General features: G+C 34.5%; 1 protein-coding gene, 2 long non-coding RNA genes and 1 other non-coding gene across 5 annotated transcripts; all 4 read left to right on the top strand.

Annotated features, from left to right (window-relative positions):
• Positions 1-1,611: 1,611 nt before the first annotated feature.
• On the top strand, positions 1,612-12,232 carry LOC130968835 (DEAD-box ATP-dependent RNA helicase 5). 2 transcript variants are annotated; one of them, XR_009081750.1, is made up of 8 exons: positions 1,612-1,870; positions 2,739-3,317; positions 4,960-5,048; positions 6,383-6,482; positions 7,583-7,837; positions 8,350-8,510; positions 8,726-8,834; positions 11,392-11,617. XR_009081750.1 is itself a non-coding variant. In XM_057894303.1 (7 exons), the coding sequence occupies exons 1-7, from the start codon at positions 1,715-1,717 to the stop codon at positions 11,690-11,692; spliced, it is 1,641 nt and encodes a 546-aa protein (XP_057750286.1). In that variant the 5' UTR covers positions 1,612-1,714; the 3' UTR covers positions 11,693-12,232. The 2 variants fall into 2 exon arrangements, 1 of the variants encoding a protein (XP_057750286.1); XM_057894303.1 differs by lacking the exon at positions 8,726-8,834 and having other exon boundaries at positions 11,392-12,232.
• Positions 9,965-10,111, top strand: LOC130972406 (small nucleolar RNA snoR138). Its single transcript, XR_009083576.1, has one exon. It is a non-coding gene; the product is annotated as a small nucleolar RNA snoR138 (small nucleolar RNA).
• Positions 12,233-13,267: 1,035 nt separating the features above from the next.
• On the top strand, positions 13,268-17,518 carry LOC130967868 (uncharacterized). The gene is made up of 3 exons (XR_009081440.1): positions 13,268-13,483; positions 13,893-14,389; positions 16,870-17,518. It is a non-coding gene; the product is annotated as an uncharacterized LOC130967868 (long non-coding RNA).
• Positions 17,519-17,636: 118 nt separating this feature from the next.
• LOC130967869 (uncharacterized) lies at positions 17,637-18,835 on the top strand. Its single transcript, XR_009081441.1, has 3 exons — positions 17,637-17,793; positions 17,874-18,021; positions 18,655-18,835. It is a non-coding gene; the product is annotated as an uncharacterized LOC130967869 (long non-coding RNA).
• Positions 18,836-19,058: the final 223 nt, after the last annotated feature.

Raw genomic sequence — 19,058 nt, 5'->3', positions numbered from 1 at the left:
CACGTCAGCGCGCCGTTAAGGAATATTTCTCGAAAAATGCTTCAGGGACGACCGTAAAACACTTGTGTTAAATTCGGGGATAATATTGAGGCCAGTGCAAGCTTAAGGACCACTTTGAGGGTCAAGTGCAAGTTCAGGGACCAGTCTGAGGTTTAACTCTACTTAAGTTTTCAACAACTAAACTTGTTTATCATTGATCTTAATTTATTTAGGTCATATCTACTTGTCTCATGTAAGTTACAGCCCCAAGAGCCTCAATTATCATATACCAAATTTACATATTTGGCACAACATCATCATAGTTCTATGACATTTAGCACTACATCAATAACATCAAATTCATGGTTCCTCTGCAACAATTCCAATAGTAATTACAACAATAATTCACAAATTCAGCACATCACCACCACTCAATTATTGATGCATCCGCATCTTTAGTAGTTTTTTCTTTTAATTTCAGTCCATAAACTAATGATTATTGTTAATTTAAGTAATCAATTCATAGTTTAGTGCATATTACTTGAGTGTGTGAATTTCTTTTGTTATAGAAGAATCTTGAAAGAAACCAAGCAAAGACAAAAAAGAAGAAGAGCAAGCAATAGCGAGACAAGGATGGAAGAAGCTAAACAAGAGGAATTTTTTGGACAAAAATAAGAGTTTGTGTACATCACAAAGAGCTCCTAGGACAACCAGCCTCCAAGTCCTCCCAGGGGGTAGCATGCGCCTCACGCATGGCTCCTCCTGCTTCACACGTGGCCCCCTGTGCCTCACGCCCTCTACCATGCACCTCACGCCTCACCTCCCAGCCCTGCTCTCCTTGCCCTGCGTCTCACGCCCTTGCCCTGCGTCTCACGCATGAGTCTATGCGCCTCACATCCCCTTGCATGCGCTTTACACATCCAAACAGAGGCCTCCAATTCCTCCTTGTTGGGCTTGCGCTTTATGCAAGGCTTCATGCACCTCACGCATCATCATTGGGCTACTCCCAAAACTTGTAATTCCTTGCCAAATTTTCAATCCTTTGAAGAACTTTGAGTTGATGATTAAAGTTTGAGCACATGGCCCATGATTTAGAACCTTGATGGACAATTATGAAAAATTATCTATAACTTGACTTAGGATGAAAAACTATTGAAGGAACATTAATTACTTGAGATTTGATTCTGTTTTAATTCGATTTAGTTTGAATTCTAAATTAATTAAGTTTAGGGTTAGTATTTAAAGAATATGGAGACATTTATTATCACATTTTGAATACGACACTCATTGATACTCGTTCGATATGTATGTCTTCTATGTCCAAACTATGTCTTGATAAAAAATAAAAAAGACACATTTAAATACATCTAAATACCATCATATATTAATATGTCTAATTTTATTTTTAACATATATTCTTAAAATAAGTTTAAAAATAATATATATTATTAATTATAAAAAAACATTTTAAATATTTTATATAATTAAAAATAATAAAAATTTTAATTTATATTTTAATAATAATAAAATAATAAAATATTATTATAATTTACCTAAAATTATTTTTATATTATATATATATGTTTCCGTATTTTATAAAAATTTTAAATGGATTATTTTATAGGGTTTAGAGGATGGTATTGGATGTCTTTAACGTTCCAACCCTAATTGTAATCTCTCTCGTTCGAACCAAAGAGAACTAAATCATCTTCCTACAAGCCAGGTAACTGTAGCAATGGCAAAGGGTGATGATGCTGTGAGAAGGAAGAAGAACAAAGCCATATGCAAAAAGCTCAGAAGAAAGAATGACTCTTCCACTGTCTCTGCCAAGGCAGCTGCTGCTATTGCCGCCAAGAAGCGCCGCAAGGCCGGTAAACGCCGCATGTGCCAGGTACCTAAAACAAATCCCTTAAAAACTCTCTACCTTTTCTTCTCTTATTTTCCCTTCGATTACTTTCATTTTCTTGTAAGGTTTTACTTTATTCATTTATTTTTCATTTCTTTGGTTCCGCTGTCAAGTTGAATCCATAGTTTTATGACTTTATCATTTCATCCTGTATACTTCACTCTCGCATTACCATCATTCTGGAAGTACTTGATCGCATTTTAGGCTTTTATTTTTATTTATTTATTTATTGGTTTTTATGGTGAATTTAGAACAAATAAGAAGTTACCTTAGACAGGGCATTTCGATGTTTTAGCGAATTTAATATAGAGCCATAGAATTGAATTGTATACATAGAATGATAGAAATGTGTGCTAGCATGATAACAAAAATAGATCAATGCAATTGTAGGGAAGTGGAGTTTGATTCTTATTAACTCTCATTCTAAAGGAAAAGTTTACTTAGTAGATGATATAACTATTGTTTCTGGTTGAAATCAATTAATTTGTAGCAGTTGCATGCTCTTTGTTTTTTGTTGAAGACACACCCAGAAAGCATTGGTGCTCTTATTGCAATATATATATGTTATTAACAAATTCTGACAAAGCCTTATGTTTTATTGAAAATTCTTTTCTTTTTTTTTTTTACAGTCAAACACTAAATCTTCATGTGATTCTTCACATCTATCCTATTTTCAACCTGCATAAACCTTCACCCACCTCTTTTTTGGCGAATTTTCACATGTCCCATGATGTGTCTTTCTCCTAGAATGAAGTAAACTTGACCTTGTGATATGACCATATTAAAATCATAGCTACTGTGAATTCTTGTGTAAAAGACTTGTGGAAATGACTTTTGTTCCTTGGTATTTCAGGGAATGTGCTTTAGTCTGCCTTCTCCTGATGATCCATTTAATGATCATCATGGGAAAGAGATATTTAAAAGAAAAGCTCCTGGAAAGAAAAAATCCACCACAAAAGAAAAGGTTCCCCATAGAGAGGAGAGTGCAGCTAAAAGGGAAAACACATTTGGTGGGAATATTTCTAAGAAATCAATTTGTTTGCAAGTGGAAAATCAGCCTGTCATTGAGGTGACCGACATGGCTGACCGTTGTGGTGGTGTGCAACAACGAAATTGTGAATTGTCAGAGTTGCCTTCTAAGTTTGTCTTTTTGTGTCTAAGTTCAATTGAAAATGCATTGCACCATGGTGATGCCTATTCTGATGGAGAGGATAACATTTTGTCTGTTGACACATGGGGATTAGAGTTTCTAAAGTGTTATTCTACAGGGAAAGATCTGATAGAAACCAGTGGAACCTCTGCCACTACTGAGCAAGTTGCGTGGATTGTTTCTGGTGTAGCTGATACATTTGTGAGAAAAGAGAAGCAAGGCTTATCTCTTGGCAGTCCTTTCCTTTTATTCCTTGTACCTTCCCAAGAGAAAGCTTTACAGGTCAGATAAACTTCCTTCCTTGCTCATGCTTACAATTTCAATGTTGGTCCCCCTTTCATCCAGTAAAAAGTTAGTAAAATAATTCATGCTCCCACCAACTTCTTGTCCCTCACATATTTTCAAAAGGGAGATCGAGTTATGGAACTTTTCAGGCCATCTTTAAATGATATTTTTTCAAATACTGGAAGTCTGAATTGTGTTCAGATATTCTAAAATGGCATAATTTTAACTATATTTGAGATTGTGTGTTGGTAGTGCTGCATTTCATTTCATTTGTGAACACATAAACATTATGATAGAAAGGATTTGGTCACTGAGTTTCATTAAACACTTAAAACCGTATTCTCCTTATCTTTCTGCTTATGATGAAAAAGATTGGGTCTCTTGAATCATCTAGGTTGGTTTCTTCCAAGTCATACTTTGAATTCTTGAGTATGCCTACAATGTGAGTTACACTTTTCTTTGAGACAAATTTGTTTAGAAATTCGAAGTTGTTCGCATTTTGTTTGGATGCTTGTCCTCAATAGCATAATGATAAGGGTGCGGTGCAAAAAGTTGTCCTTTGATTTTTTTTTTTTTTTGCTTTTTTTCTCCTCATACATGTATTCTGTTGTTGTAGGTCCATAATCCACATTGTTGTCTGTTTGATTCTTTTTCTTTTTTTGGGCATTGTTTGGCTGTAAATTATGTATGGATCAAGCTTTTACACTTTGGGAGACATTTGGCTTGGCTCAAAGGGTCTGTGTGAGTTGTTGTACGCTAAAGTTTGTAGGCTTTGAGACTCAAAATCAAGCTAAAACTATGTCAATATTACCTTCTAAGTGTGGTGTTCTGCAAATGGTTTCTCAAGATATGTTTCTTTGTAGATAACTAGATATGTAGAGAAATTTCAACGCTTTGTTACATGGCTCAATCTTGCAGTAGTTTTATGGTTTATTTTCTTTCTTTTTGGTGAGGATATGTTATCCTCTTTGTACTATTTTATTTTGTAATAATATTTTTGTTTTTCTAACAAAAGAAAAGAATATAATGGAAGAGACTGATACACTTCGTATGAATGCTTGCAAGAGTCACTGCTGTCTGTAGTTCATGATGTGGGCCTCTTTTGTGTGCTCAGAGCTTTGTTTGGGAGCAAGATATTGAAAGAAAATAATGGAAGTTATCAAAGAAGAGAGAGATAAAGAGTTCAAAGGAAGAAATATTGAATATGAGAACCTTGTAGAATTAATGCATGAATGGTTACACAATAGATGTATCATGTTTATAAATAGGCTGAGCAACTTCTATCACAAGCTAAGGACTTGGATGTAGACGTAGAGCATATTAATTAGAGTAACTACATTGAGATCTGATAGCCTACTAAGTACCTACAGATTAGTACTAACTATAGTTCACTTCATCTGAAGCTAATAGAGAAGAACCTACTTTAAATAGGCTGGTGCTTATACAACTAGAGACTTGGCTGTTGGAGCTGATCGAACACACCCTATTACATAAGAAAATACATGATGTCTCCTCTCCAGTATGTGCTATGTGATAAAAAGGGAATGGCAATTTCGCAACTTGTTTCTATTGATATGCATTTTGCCATTTGACTTGATTGGTGATTACTTGGACTCTGAAAATTGAAATTGATATGCAGGTCAGAACAGTGTGCAAGCCTTTGAAATCACTAGGAATACATACAGTGAGTATTCATTCAGGTGCTACCTTAGATCATCAAATTCAAGGGTAAGTGTTGGAACTTCCACTTTGGTTTTTCATTGTATAGATATTGATTTGTGTGATACTTAAGGCACAATGTTGAGATTGCATATGTAAATTTTGGCTCTGATCATTCTCTTTATTTTTCTTGGATAAAGTGCATTTAACTTCAAGTTCTCTTAGAAACAAATTATACTATGAATAGAGGAAGAACAGACATAGTGGACAAGAGATTATCTTAATACAAAAATGGATTATGAAAAGCAAAATTCATCAATGAGGTTATGCTTTTTATATCTTGACATATCTTCAAAAAAAGGTTTAAAATAAAAGAAGCTCAACATGTTGGATAGAAATCACACACTGAAATAAAGTGCAAACAGCTTTAAGTCAAACAGGGGCCAAACCTCTAATTCTATCCTATATGTGGAAGCGCTTTCAATTTGTATGTAGTGCTTATAATTTGTATGTTTAAATTTTTGCATAAAAAAATTCTTATGTTTCCATTGCTCATTCTCTTGGGAGTGCATCTTCTTTTGTTTCTCTGTCTACCTTGTCCTCTCATTTTGTATTCTGTTCTCTCTTATTAATGAATCTCATTTTCAATCGGAAACAGTATTAACGTGTTTTCCAGCAGGACACTAACTAATGTCTTACATTGTCCTTTGATCCCCCGCCGGGGCCCGGGAGGGGGTTACATTGCATACTGCATAGTGCATTTGGTATGTTTACTCTTTCGTTCCGTCCTTCGAGAACTTCCATAAAAGAGGTTGTTCTATACTTGCAGGACCAATCTAACATTCCCAAAATTTTTCAAGAGTCTGACAATATGCAAGAAAACTAGAGAGAAATGTGTATTATTTCCTATTTGAGATATCTGATTAGCTGACTAGTTGTTCCTAAGCACTAAGGCCCATTAATTACTTACCAGCGATTGCTAACAATCTCTTCCACAAACACATGGAAAACTGTTGTGGTATTAATTCTATTTGACATAAATGTCCAATAAAGGGTTTGACTTGCATGGGGCTTTGAACCTCTAGATATGTTTGTCAAGCTAGAAAGAGGTTGTACTTACAGAATGAGCCAGGCTTAAAGTGGATGGATTGGATACAAGAAGCTCTATATGAGTAAGGAATCCCCTTTATACAAAGGTGGTCACTTTAGGGGTTAGCAAGTGCAAGTTCTTATTAGTCTACTTTTAGTAATTAATGTTGTTCAAATGAGTTACTTCACCTTTGGGATCCTGATTTGAATGAATGTTTTAATATGCAATTATGCATGCACACACTTATTGATCTGAATGTTTTTCATCTTGCACTAAATCAGCTTCTTATAATTATGTGTTCTGTCTTAAACAGGTTGAAAAGTTGTGAACCTGAGTTTCTTGTTTCTACTCCAGAGAGATTAATGGAGCTTCTATCATTGAAGGCCATTGACATATCTGATGTCTCCATATTGGTAGCTTTTCTTTTCAATATCCAACTGTAGAAGACATTTTTTATTATTATTATTATTTGGTGTTTTCATACCAGTTTAATGGTCAAATTTAGAAATGTAGAGAATTTAAAAATTATATTAATATAAAAATAAATGAATTTGAAAATGTATATGTCCCTATTACTTATGGTAAAGATTAAAAAATTTATTGCAGCACGAGTAATTTTGAACTTATAATGGTTCAAAAGAAAGTAATAAGCAAATTTACATTTTGAGAATTTAAAAAAACTTCAATAATGTTAATTTATGAATTGAAAAATAAAAGGAAAAAATATGTAAAAGAAAACTTCACATTGGATTTGAGAATTTTACCATTATACGTTTGTAATGGATGAAGCCACACTCTGGTAATTTCTATGGTACTCAGGTGAATCGTTCACATAGCCCTTTTTTGTGTACCAATAGACTTTCAACATGTACACCACATGAATGATGATAATATGGAAATATTTACAAAATTGATGTTTGACCAAAAGTCAAATATTTCTGGCTGTACAAATTTTATGCACAGCATATTATTTTTAAAATATTCATTAGTCTTTTATGCAATTGATTGTTGTGGTTGCTGGAGCTTGAAATGATGGAGTTGCTGAGTCAGTTAATGAGGTGGGTCGGATTGTTGTGCTATTGGCTGGTGAAGTGGATACAAGAAATACTGTCGGGGGAGCAAGGAGTTAGCATGCAGGGGGTGGTGGTCAGAGGGAGGAGGGTGTATGAGGATTCAAATTGAGGGGGAGAGGGTTTCAAAGCTTTGTCAATGCTCTTCCTTAATTCTCTCTTGCAATATTGGGATTCTTAAAAATCTAAGACCTACTATTTAACATAGAAAGTCTACAAGAAGCTCATATATACACGTGCTTAGTTCTACCAGGCCAAATCTTGCATTTTTTGGTTGTGTGCAAACTACAGTCATTTTTTAAGTATGAAAATTAGCATGGATTCAAAAATGGGTTTCTTCTCATAAAGAACTAATTTTATCACAAATAGTTTTATTTCAGGTATCTTTTCGTGCATAGTTCATGCTATTTATCATCTTTTATTACTTTTTTTGTATGAAATAGGTTGTTGATGGGCTTAGTACTGTTTGTAGTGCTGGTTACGCTGATACTATTAAATCCATCAAGTCATTTATTTCCAGCGATCCTCGTGTTTTGGTTTTCAATGATTCCTTTAACCATACGTCTATCCCAATGGTTCGGCATCTTCTAAATGGGTCAATCTGTAGACTCTCGCTCAGTAATAAAATTACCAGCTTAAGTTCATGCATTATCCAGTCTGTCCGGGTGTGTACATCAGATGAAGAGAAGCTTCTTAAGGTAGGTCATTCTATTGTTTAAGTTCATATATTGCAGTTACTACTTAGTTACCCATTTTTTACTTTAGTAAATATTATCTTCTTTGACATTATTAACTGAAATAAATTAAAGGGCACTCTGGGTATTTTTATAGGAAAGAGTAATTTGTAATGTTTTCTTAGCTTGTAAAATATTGTTTACTTATATATTCCTAATATTGTATTACTTAAATTTTCCAAGAAGTGCATATTGTATTACTTAAATTTTGCAAGAAGTGCTACAGTCTTTGTTACTAATTTCAAGTTTTTAACCCAATGAAATATAATGTTATTATTAAAACTATAAACACGGTCGCAATTTCTTTTGATTTATAAGCATAGGATGATTGTTTTATGAGGACATGAATTATTGCCATATCAACAAAAAAAAAAAAGGAAAAAGGAAAGACAAAGCAAGGCAAATTTACTGCCATTGGTTAAGCATTTGTTATATTTATTTGCATAGACGGATAAGATTGTGTTTTGTTCTTGCAGAGCACTGAAGCCCTTGATCAATTTCGGAGCAGCTGTTCTCATAATTCAAACATGCTATATATCTTAAGGAAAGACATCAAGTGTAATAAGTTGGTCAAAACTCTCAAAGGAAGGGGTTGTTGCATTTCACTTGATTCTAATACTGCAAGCTCTAATGACAGGTAAAAGCATCTATTAATTAATGCTTCTATATACAGTTTGGTCTGCAGTTTTGTTTCATACACACCATTTTGAAAAGGAACCCTGTTGTAGTGCGTTTCCTAATAGTTTCACTACTCCAAAGATATCCTTAAGAAAATATCAAGGTTAAGAGAAAAATGTAGTATAGGTTTGTAACTATTAACGTGGGATATTCAAAGGTGCTCATGCCTGTCAGGGGATCTTGACATGCCAGATCTGTGTCTTCATGCCATGTTTATTACATCACCACCTTTGAAGATGTGAAAACCCTTTTGCCCATACAGGGTTCATCTCATTCACCTGAGGTATACAAATTGACATAGAACATGTTTTTATTTTATTTTATCTCTTGATCTAGCTAGTTTATTTTGCTTAATTATTCTAATTAAAGTCTATTTTGGTTGGCATTCGGTGTCACACCCTAGGAAGCATTGATACCGCAACACGCTTTTTTTATATTTATAAAATTAGTGGATACAACACGTCCAGGATATGTTATATAATAAAACATAAATACTATATTAAAATAATGTAATGTCATATTGTAAATTTGAAAGTAAATATAGCTGCATAAAAAGGTCTTAGAATATTGCAATTGTTAAAATGATGTCTATTGTCCTAAATTTTAATCCACTCCCACTGTCCTGTTAACGGAAAATGTATCAATTTCTTCTCCTCTACGCCCATCATCCGCAAACACCACAGTTTCTATATCTGGTTCATCTATGTCAAATACTAAACTTTACTGAGATCAGGGCTATTGGCATCAACTCTAACATCCCACATGCTAGAATCCCCTTTTTGTAGTCTTACTTTTCCTAGATAAAAGCCCAAGATTAGTAGGAACGTATACCAAAGTCAAAGCTGTGTCGGACTCGTATCTGCGTTTGAAAATAACAGAAAAACAGAGCGACATTGCTAGAGATGTTGTAGACTCACGCATCCATATGTTGCCGGCATATCCAACTCTGATGCGCATTGGACGCCAGTGCGCGAAGCTTTTCGGCATGTCGGTGGTTTCTAGGTCACACAATGGTCAAGACTCTCAAATAGGAGGTCTTTTTCCATTCCATTTGATTCTTATGTGTCAAGCCTAGCTATCATTTCAAATCATTCCTTGTTATTTATTTTGGTCTAGAATTTTGTATGATGTGTACCAATGTACCATTAGCAAACAGGTCATAAAATTAGCTCAAAGGAAAACTAACCTCACAAAACAAATTCAATTGAGAGTTGAAATGTGTAAAAGTTGTAGGCATCATTTGTATAGTTTTGGATATCCTACTACTAGTCTACTATATACATGAATCTTGTTTAGAGTAAATCATTAGATTAATCCTTGAAGAGAATTGTTGGATGTCAAGTGCTATTTAAAAATCACATTATTCTCAAGTTCAAGGATCTTTTTAATCTTTTTGAAAATATTGTTTTCCATCTTGCCTCCGGAATAACCAGATGGTGAAATCAAATCAATAACCGTTTAGTTCAGAAGGTGGCAAATATCAAGTGTCTAACCCCGAATACGTTTGAGGGTATGGAGTGCTCTTCTTTTAGCTCCTTACCTAGATATATTCGGATATCCATTCCTTTATTTCTTTGCTACAAATTTTCTGGTTAATTTTTGTCCTGAATTGAATTAATTAATTGCAATTGTACTTGGGCAATTCGTATAATGTTTCAGCTATGTTACTTAATTTATTTATTTATTTTTTGTTTGTTAAAAGATCTTAAAACATATCTTCTACACATCTTCTATAATTTTGGATAACCCACTTAATGTTTTCTTTTAGAAGGATATAGGTATATGAATGAATTTCATGTATTTTGATTTGATATCTTAAATGGGATTTCAATTTCAAAAGCCTCCACATGAAAGCCGAAAATGACTAGTTGAAGATCTTTGGGTTTGCATTGAGACTGAAAGGTAGAGGGTTTTTCCCTATGAATCTTTGAAGGAAGAGAACACGTGTATTTTTGTTCTTTTCTCCTCTAGTTCGGGACACTACTTCTGTTTCATCCACTATCCATGTTTAAAAAAACAAAAAGGAACAGATGTTACTTAAAACACTGTCTTTAATGTTCTACTGTCATTTGCTTGTGATGCTAACTAAAAGAGCAAAAGGTTTCTCTGCTATGGTGTACTTTTTAGATGTCTAATAATTTGTCTTCAATAATAAAGAAATTTCTAAAACTCTTGTTAGAATCATGGAATTTCTGCAACCCCCTCTCATCACACTTTAGGGGAATAAAGCCTTTCCTGCTAGTTTCCCACTTAGCACTTAGGTTATATGAATTCTGAGCTATCATGGTTTATTAATAGAAATTGAGATGATTCATGTCAATTGTTTAACAGTATACACTCTCCATATTCTTAATAAGTGTCAATTTAGGAAACTTTATATTAATTCTTTTTTCTTAACCATACCCCCTACTAAGTAACATGATTGCAAAAAGTGAAGGAGACGTAGAATAATATTTATAAATGGTGAAAAAAGGGGAAATTTTGCTTTAGGATAACTTTGTAAGATACTTTTGAACTTCTTAACCTCAATACCTTTCAATCATTTTCTTAATCCATTTGAACATTTATAGTTAACCATGTTCCTTTTAGAATTAAGTAATTAACCAGAGTCCATCTTTGATTCGAATGAGATTCTTATTGGATGCAGAGATATAAAATCTGTATTTGACAAATTACATATCTGACAGTAAATGATGTTGCATTTGAAAGATATAAAGGACTGACTAACAATACAATCTTGAAGTCTAAACCAATGATTCTTGAAAAATTTCATTTTCATGATGATGTAAGATGCTATACAAGTGTTTTTCTTTTTATGATGCACTGTTTCATCATTACAGAGTGGATTCAAACAGCAGATCAGGACCAGTGGTTTCTGCAATAGATTTGGAGAATCTCTCCACTGCAGAGATAGGGCGGTATGATGTTGTAGTCTTACCTAGTTTTGTACCATCCATGGACACTTACATCCATATTTTGACAAAGATGGCGCGCGAAAGTGTCAATGGTGTTCTGCACAGTTTCTTAACAGCAGAAGACGGAGAACTAGCTGGGCAGCTCATCAGCATTCTTGAACAATGTGAGCAGGAAGTACCTGAAACCTTGCAAGATCTGCATCATAAATCCGAGATGAAAAAATGAATGTTGAAGGAGCTTTGGTCAATTATTTCCTTATTTTCATTTCATCTTTGCAATTGCAATTGCAAGATGAGAGCATGCCCTTTCTTGGGGAACTATAAGCCTGCTACTCTTGGAAGCTATGCTGGCCTTGGATATCCATCATGCCTTTTGGTGGCATAATATGATAGAGAGCCTCAATAATCGGCAAGAACTGCAGTATTATGCGCCTTTCTCTTTGGATTCTGACTTGAGTAGTGCAGGTTCAAATTTTGATACATGTGACCACCTTTGCAGAATTTTGGTTAAGCTGTAATGTTGTATAGTTAATAAAACATATTTAGTTTATTTAATTTTTTTTTGTATGAGGATATTCTTTTGGAGTTTTGTATCGCCAGTTATTCCCGGGGACTCACCAAAAGAAAAAGTGAGAACACTTCCTTCATCTGATCGTGGGAAACTTTTTGTATCGATTTTATTGCCTCTACCAGAAAATTTGGAGAATATGTGATTCCTTGTTATTTAATACAATGTACCTAGTCGACATTCAATACATTTTACGAAGTGACTTGGGAATGACTTGAACTGTGCTGAAATATCCTAAGTAAGGATGACAACTCGTTTTTTGGAAAGTACTTTACGTACCTCAGGTTGAAATTATCTATCATTAACTTCGTCTCTATAGATTATGTTTCCCCAATTCAAGAACCCTCTTTCCATTCTCTCTCTCTTCATCTCAGTTCTTTGTTCCTCCTCTCTCTTTCTTTCTGATTCTTCAACTTCTCATCTCCATTCATGCCTTCTTTCTGGAACTCACTCAACAGAGATTGATGAGAGTTCATCACCTCTGCGCACGTTTCCACAATATGTTTACAACTACAATAATTATTACTTGTCCTATAGTAGGTCTAATCTTTGGTTAACCCTTTAGTTGTATATTATATCGGTTAATGTTAGAAGGTTATAATTTATTGTTAATTATTATTTTTGGTCAGCAATTAGTTAGTAATGTTATCAGATTAAAAGTATTAGACTGATAATTAAAAGTGGTGGTGAATACAAAATAAAATTGCTGGCTCGAGTTTTTATCTTCTAACAATTTAAATAAAAAAACCTTTTTAATAATTTTCTTACTTGTATTTGAGAATAAAGTTTCCAACTAAATAAAAAAAAAAATTAAGAGAAAGAGAAAGAGAAGGGAGTGCACTGTGCAGACTGCTGCGGAATGTGCTCATGACCTCATGTAGGAGCGTACGCGGGCTTTGCAAATGTCAGCGGATTTATGTTGTGGGCTGATTCAGCTCGGTCAGCCGAAATGTGGCCCGTTTAAGAGTTGGCTACATTGCCCCTGGCTCGCGTTTTACCCAGCTTACCTTTAAGTAGTTGGAGTGGTTGTCCAAAAACAGTTGATGGAATGGTTACTGAATTTCAGTCCAAAAAGAATGGTCTCCAACTCCAACTTCAAAGTCATAGGGCTGGTTGTTGTGCTTTGGGCGCTTAGTGGGCCTTGCACTGACCAAAAAAAAAAAATCATAGGGTTGGCGGCGGGTTTAAGAAGTAAACCCTAAATGGGGTAGGGTTTAGACGAAGCTATATATAGTTGATGTTCCAACCCTGATATCAGGCTCTATCCAGAAAGAGATTTAAACCTTCAGAGTTTAATTCTCAAGCTGGCGAAGGATAATGACGCCGTGAGCCCGTGGGAAGGAAGAAGAGCAAGGCTATTCGCAAAATGCTCAGAAAGAAGAATGATTCGTTCACTCTCTCTGCCAAGGTGGCCGCCGCTATTGCTGCCAAGAAGCGCCGCCAAGCCTGGTAATCATCCCACTTTATCCATGGTGCTTTATCTCGCATTTCCTTCATTTCTCTCATAAAGTTAGAACACATAAGATGATACAAAAAAGAAGAATGAGTGGAGAAACGGAGAAGTTGCTTTAGACAGGGCATTTTAAAATTTTGAGAGAATTTAATAATAATAATAATAATAATAATCTTCTTCTTCTTCTTCTTCTTCTTTCTTCTGTTTCTGTTTTTAATTTTTTATTATCCCTCATTCTAAAGAAAAAGAAGTTTTAGTTATTGGATGTGAGCGATGTTTCAGCCATTTCTTGACGAGTAAAGTTTTACTTGGCCCACCCTCTAGAATAAAGTAAACTTGTGATATTATAGTCATTGTGAAATGCAAATGCTTGTACAAATGACTTTTTTCTGAATGGTATTATAGGGAATGCGCTTAAACCTGCCTACTATTGATGATCCATCCAATGGTCATCACGGGAAAGGAATTCAAAAGAACAACGCCTGAAAATAAGAAACTTGCCATGAGAGAAAAATTCCTCGTTGGGTATTTTTGTAATTTCAGCACAAAGGGTATTTTTGTAATTTCAGCACAAAGGGACAAACTAGGATTTAGTGTGATTCTTCTAGTAATCAAATGCTTGACCTTGCAAAATTACTATTCTGGTCCCTTTGTCTTGAAATTACAAAAACATCCTCTTCAACCTGTATCGGTTGACTCATTGGGGACTGGGGACTAGAGTTTCTAGAGTGTTATTCTATGAGGGAAAGATACGATAGCAACCATTGAAAACATAGCCACCATTGAGGAAGTTGCATGAGTTCTTTATAGTGAAGCTGATGCACTTTTGAGAAAAGAGAAGCAAGCCTTAACTTTTGCCTGGCCTTGCATTCCGTGTACCTTCCCAAGAAAAAGCTGTACAGGTTAGATAAACTTTCTTCTTCATGCTTGCAATTTCTATGTTACTGCCCCTCCCCCACCTATTAAAAATAAGTATACTTATTCATTCTCCAACTAAAATTTCACATTATTAGCTTGTGATGATGAGAGAGTCAAAGGTTTCTCCACTATTGTCTCTGCCTACTTTCTAGACTTGCAATTATTTGTAAAGAAAGTATCTACTACTTCCAGTTCTCTTATTGCTCTTTCTGAAAATTCTTGTTTTTTCATCCTATGCCTCTGGAATAACCGAATGGTGAAATAAATAACTTTTTGGTTCAGAAGAAGGCAAATATCAAGTGTCAAACCTTGAAGATGTTTGAGTGCACGGAATGCTCTTCTTTAGCTCCTTGCCTTGATATCTTCGGATATCCATTTCTTTTGTTTCTTTGTTGCAATTTCCTTCTTTAATTTTCAGCTTGAATTGAACTAAGTTTAATTGTAGTTGTACTTGGATAATTTATATTATGCTTTTCTCATAAATATCATACAATGGTCCTTAATATTCTTTTATCTGCAAACTGTTTTTTTTTTTCATTTATTCAAGAAAACTTAAGGTATCTTCTGTATTTTTTTTATAACTCATTCAACATTAATATTTTTCTAATTTGATTATATTTTTATAGTATAGGCAGATAAATTAATTTGAGTTTATTTTAAATTTGAAAAATTGAATGGGGTTTATATATTTAAAGCCTCCATCAGAAAGCTGAAAAGTGATCAATTGAAGATCTTTCAGTTCGCACGGAGGCAGAAAGGGATAGGGTTTATCCCATCGAAACCTTTGAAGGATTAGGACAAATCTGTTTAATCTTGTTCTTTTCCCATCTTGTTTCGCACAATTTTTTTTATTTAATACATTATCAATGTTACAAAACAAATAAAAAGATGCTTCAAACACACCACAGCATTAGTTTGTGAGGCTGACTTAAAGAACCAAATGTTTCTTTGTGTTTGTCTGCCTTCTACCTTTTAAATGTTCAATTATTTGTATTTGATTGTAAGAAAATATCTTAGAATAAATAAATATCTTTAAAAAAGATCTTCAATCAAATAATAGTACCCAAGCATATGTTGCGAATTTTCTAATTAATGTAATCTCATAATGTAGTTACCGTGAGTTGTCACTTGTCAGGTTCAGTAGTCTCATAAGTAAAACACTTTGAAAATTGTTGGTTTTTCATCTTATTGGTTTGAAAATAAGTGTTTGGTTTAGAAGAGAGCAAATATGAAGTGTAAAACCCTCAAATGGAATGCTCTTTGTTTCCTTACCTGCATATATCTGGATATCCATTCCTTTTGTTTCTTTGCTATAATTTTCTTGTTTAAATTTCATCCTGAATTGAACTAGTCGAGTGTAATTTGTGCTTGGAAAATCCATAATATGCCATTCTCGTATGTTTCATGGAATGACACTTAATATTATTTTGATTTACAAGTATTTTTTTAATAATTAAAAAAACTTATCCTCTGTATTTTTTGATAACTTACTTAGTGTTAATATTTTTCCAATTTGATTTGATTATATTTTATATTATAGGCAGTCGAATGATTTTCGTATATATTGTGTTTGAAATTTTTAATGGGATTTAAATTTCGAAAGCCTCCACCAGAAAGCTGCAAGTGATCAAATGAAGATCTTTCAGTTCGCACGGAGGCTGAAAGGGACAGGGTTTATCCCTTTGAATCTTTTGAAGGAAGAGAACAAATTTTTGTATTCTTGTTCTTTTCTCATCTAGTTTCGGACACTATTTGCACCCATTATCAATGTTACAAAATATAGAAAAATAAAAATGTTACTAAAAATAAGTTGTGCTTCTAACATTCCACATAATTAACTTGTTATTCTAACTTATCGAGCCAAAGGTTTCCCTGCCATCATCTTTGGTTTCCCTTTTAGATTTCCAGTTATTTATCTTCATTTATAAAGAAAATATCCCTGGATAAATAAATTTTTTAGAAAAGATTTTCAATCAAATAATGGCATCTAAACAATTTTTGTTGCAGTGTTTATAAATTATTTAATATCAAAATGTGGTTGGTTAGCTATATTTGAATTATAGTGGTCCTGCTATGTTCGAAAATTCTTGCTTTTTCATCTTATGCCTTTGGAATAACCAAATGGCAAAATAAATAACTGTTGGTTCAGTCAAATATCAAGTGTCAAACCCCGAAGTTGTTTGAGGGTACAGAATTCTATTATTTTAGCTCCTCACTTAGATATATACGGATGTCCATTTTCTTTTTTTTTAACCCTCATTTTCTTGTTTAATTTTTGGCTTGAGTTGAACGAATCTGAGTGTAATTGAAGTTGGACAATCTGTACTGTGCTTTGCTCATAACTTTCATGGAATAGCAATTGATATAGGGGTCTTTTTGTTTAATTATTAAAAAAAATCTTAACCTATCTCTTGTATTATTTTATCAGCGACTTAACATCGGTGTTTTTTCACAATGCTATCAGATCCCCTATTAATAACCAGCAGAAGAGACTTTACAAGCTTATTTGGAAGACTCATTTACCCTCATTCGGTTGAAAGCTTTCACGTGGCTACTTGCAGAGAAGGCTCCTCACCAAGGCAGTGCGACAAAGAAGAATGATGACAGATTAAAGCGCCAAATGCTCTGTTTGAGTCTATTGTTGTTGGCACAGATAGCTCTGCCCATCTGAATGCTGTCAGGGTGATGAAGAATGTCTTGTCTAATATTTGGCTAGATCCCGCCAATTGCAGGTGTTTGGAAGCTTAGCACGGATGTTTGCCAAATTCGAAACCATACAAAAGATCTTAACTTCGAAATAAAGACCCAATATTTCTAGGATATATCAAACAGCAAGATATAGAAATAGAAATGAAATAGGTAGTTAGATTTTACAATTTATTGCAACTAGAATGAGTCGCTCAATAGAATTATGATGTAACAATAATTGAAGAAAGAAACTTATAAAAATATGTGTTGAAAGATTCAGCAAATGCAAAATATGTTAGTCACACTTTCCCTCACCTTGAGTCCAGGGAAATGGGATTCCTCACTCTCAAGTTGTTATTCTTTTCTACTGTTATTCTATTTTACCTATTACAATATAACTCCTTTTTGAATATTGAGATCTTAAATAACTCTTTTGGCTTCTTTACAATGCTTCTTTTTTATTTCTCCATATGATGATCTTTCATCCAATTGGGAGCCTTTCTCACTCTCTTGCCAAGTGGGCTTACTTCTTTAGGAGATTTTCTAAGTTCTACAATCCCTTTAATTGGGCTTGTTTGTGGGGTTGAGCTTGAATTGCTTGTATCAGCTATCCTCTCCCCGATCGTGACCTTGCCCTTTAGGTCCAAATCTGGAAACATGTAGCAGTTGGTAGAAGCTATCCAAGTTGTCTCCTCCCGTGGTAAGTCTTCTCAATCCATGAAGACCTGTTTCACTTGTTTCGTATCTCTCAAGACGAGCGCCTCCCCAAATTCACTGTAGGTGCTGGTTGAAATGCCGCAGGTGCTGTAGCCAGCACCAGGGTCGCAGTCGACGGTTTTCTATGGAACTCCTTAAACATGGAAATATGGAAGACGGGTGAATCGTGCTGTCAGCAGGAAGCCACCTTCCCTACACGATGCATGATGCGGTAGGGGTGTTCAACTTGAGCAAAACCTAATCTCCTTTTTTGAATTCCTTATCACGACGATGCCAGTAGGGGTGTTCATGGATCGGATCATATCGGTAAATTCGCAGTAAATATCCGCATCCGATCCGAAAATTGCGGATATGATCTGATCCACAGTCTGATCAGATCGTGGATATCTGCTTTGCATCCGCATATTCGATTCGTGGATCCGCAGATCCGCACAATAATAATTAAAAAATATATATATGTTTGGTATTATATTTACTTATTTGTATATTTTAGTTAGTAGTTGTTATTTATATATTGTATTATTTTATTTTTGTTATTTAGGAAAAGTTTGATTAAAAATATTTTAGAAATAAATAGGTTTAAAAGTGTGAAAAAAATATTTTTATTGATTTTCTTTTACATAGAAATATGATAAAAAAGAGAATGTTCAATCATGCGGATATACTTAATATTCGATCCGCAAATGTGCGGATCAGATCAGATCAGATCTGACACTAAAAAATGCGGACATCATATCCGATGGAAATTGTGAGGATCGGATCGAATTTTCGGCAATATCCGATCCGCGTACACCCTTAGGTGCCGGTCTGCTTGTTTCTTCATGCAGGTTCTTGCTTGGTGCAGGTAGAAATCCAGCTCATCATTCAATATCTTACGGGTCCTCATAAAGAGATAGACTTTTAGCATAGGGAAAGCGCCAGGATAGTAGCCCGGGAGCAAGTTCATGGCGAAACCGTGTAATGCCTCATGCGGTGTCATCTGTATTGTGGAGTGAAATGAGCTATTATAGAAAAATTCAACCCAGGGAAGAAAGGCCACCCATTGTTGTGGTTGCGAATGAGAGAAAGTACGTAGGTATTACTCAAGGGAACGATTAGTGACCTCAGTCTAGCCGTCACTCTGCGGATGATACATCGTACTGTAACATAATTGGGTGCCGCTAAACTCGAAGAGGCTGCGCCAAAAGCGACTGAGGAAGAATGGGTCTTGGTTGAAAACAATGATAGAAGGAAATCCATGTAATTTAA

The sequence above is a fragment of the Arachis stenosperma genome, chromosome 3 (assembly GCF_014773155.1).
Source record: "Arachis stenosperma cultivar V10309 chromosome 3, arast.V10309.gnm1.PFL2, whole genome shotgun sequence".
NCBI classification, from domain to species: Eukaryota; Viridiplantae; Streptophyta; class Magnoliopsida; order Fabales; family Fabaceae; genus Arachis; species Arachis stenosperma.
This window is presented reverse-complemented; position numbering and strand designations above follow the sequence as displayed.

Coding starts and splice junctions, on each gene's coding strand:
- LOC130968835 (XM_057894303.1), top strand. CDS start 1,715: ATGGCAAAGGGTGATGATGCTGTGAGAAGGAAGAAGAACAAAGCCATA. Junction 3,318..4,959: donor CCCAAGAGAAAGCTTTACAG/GTCAGATAAACT, acceptor ATTGATATGCAG/GTCAGAACAGTGTGCAAGCC. Junction 8,511..11,391: donor ACTGCAAGCTCTAATGACAG/GTAAAAGCATCT, acceptor TCATCATTACAG/AGTGGATTCAAACAGCAGAT.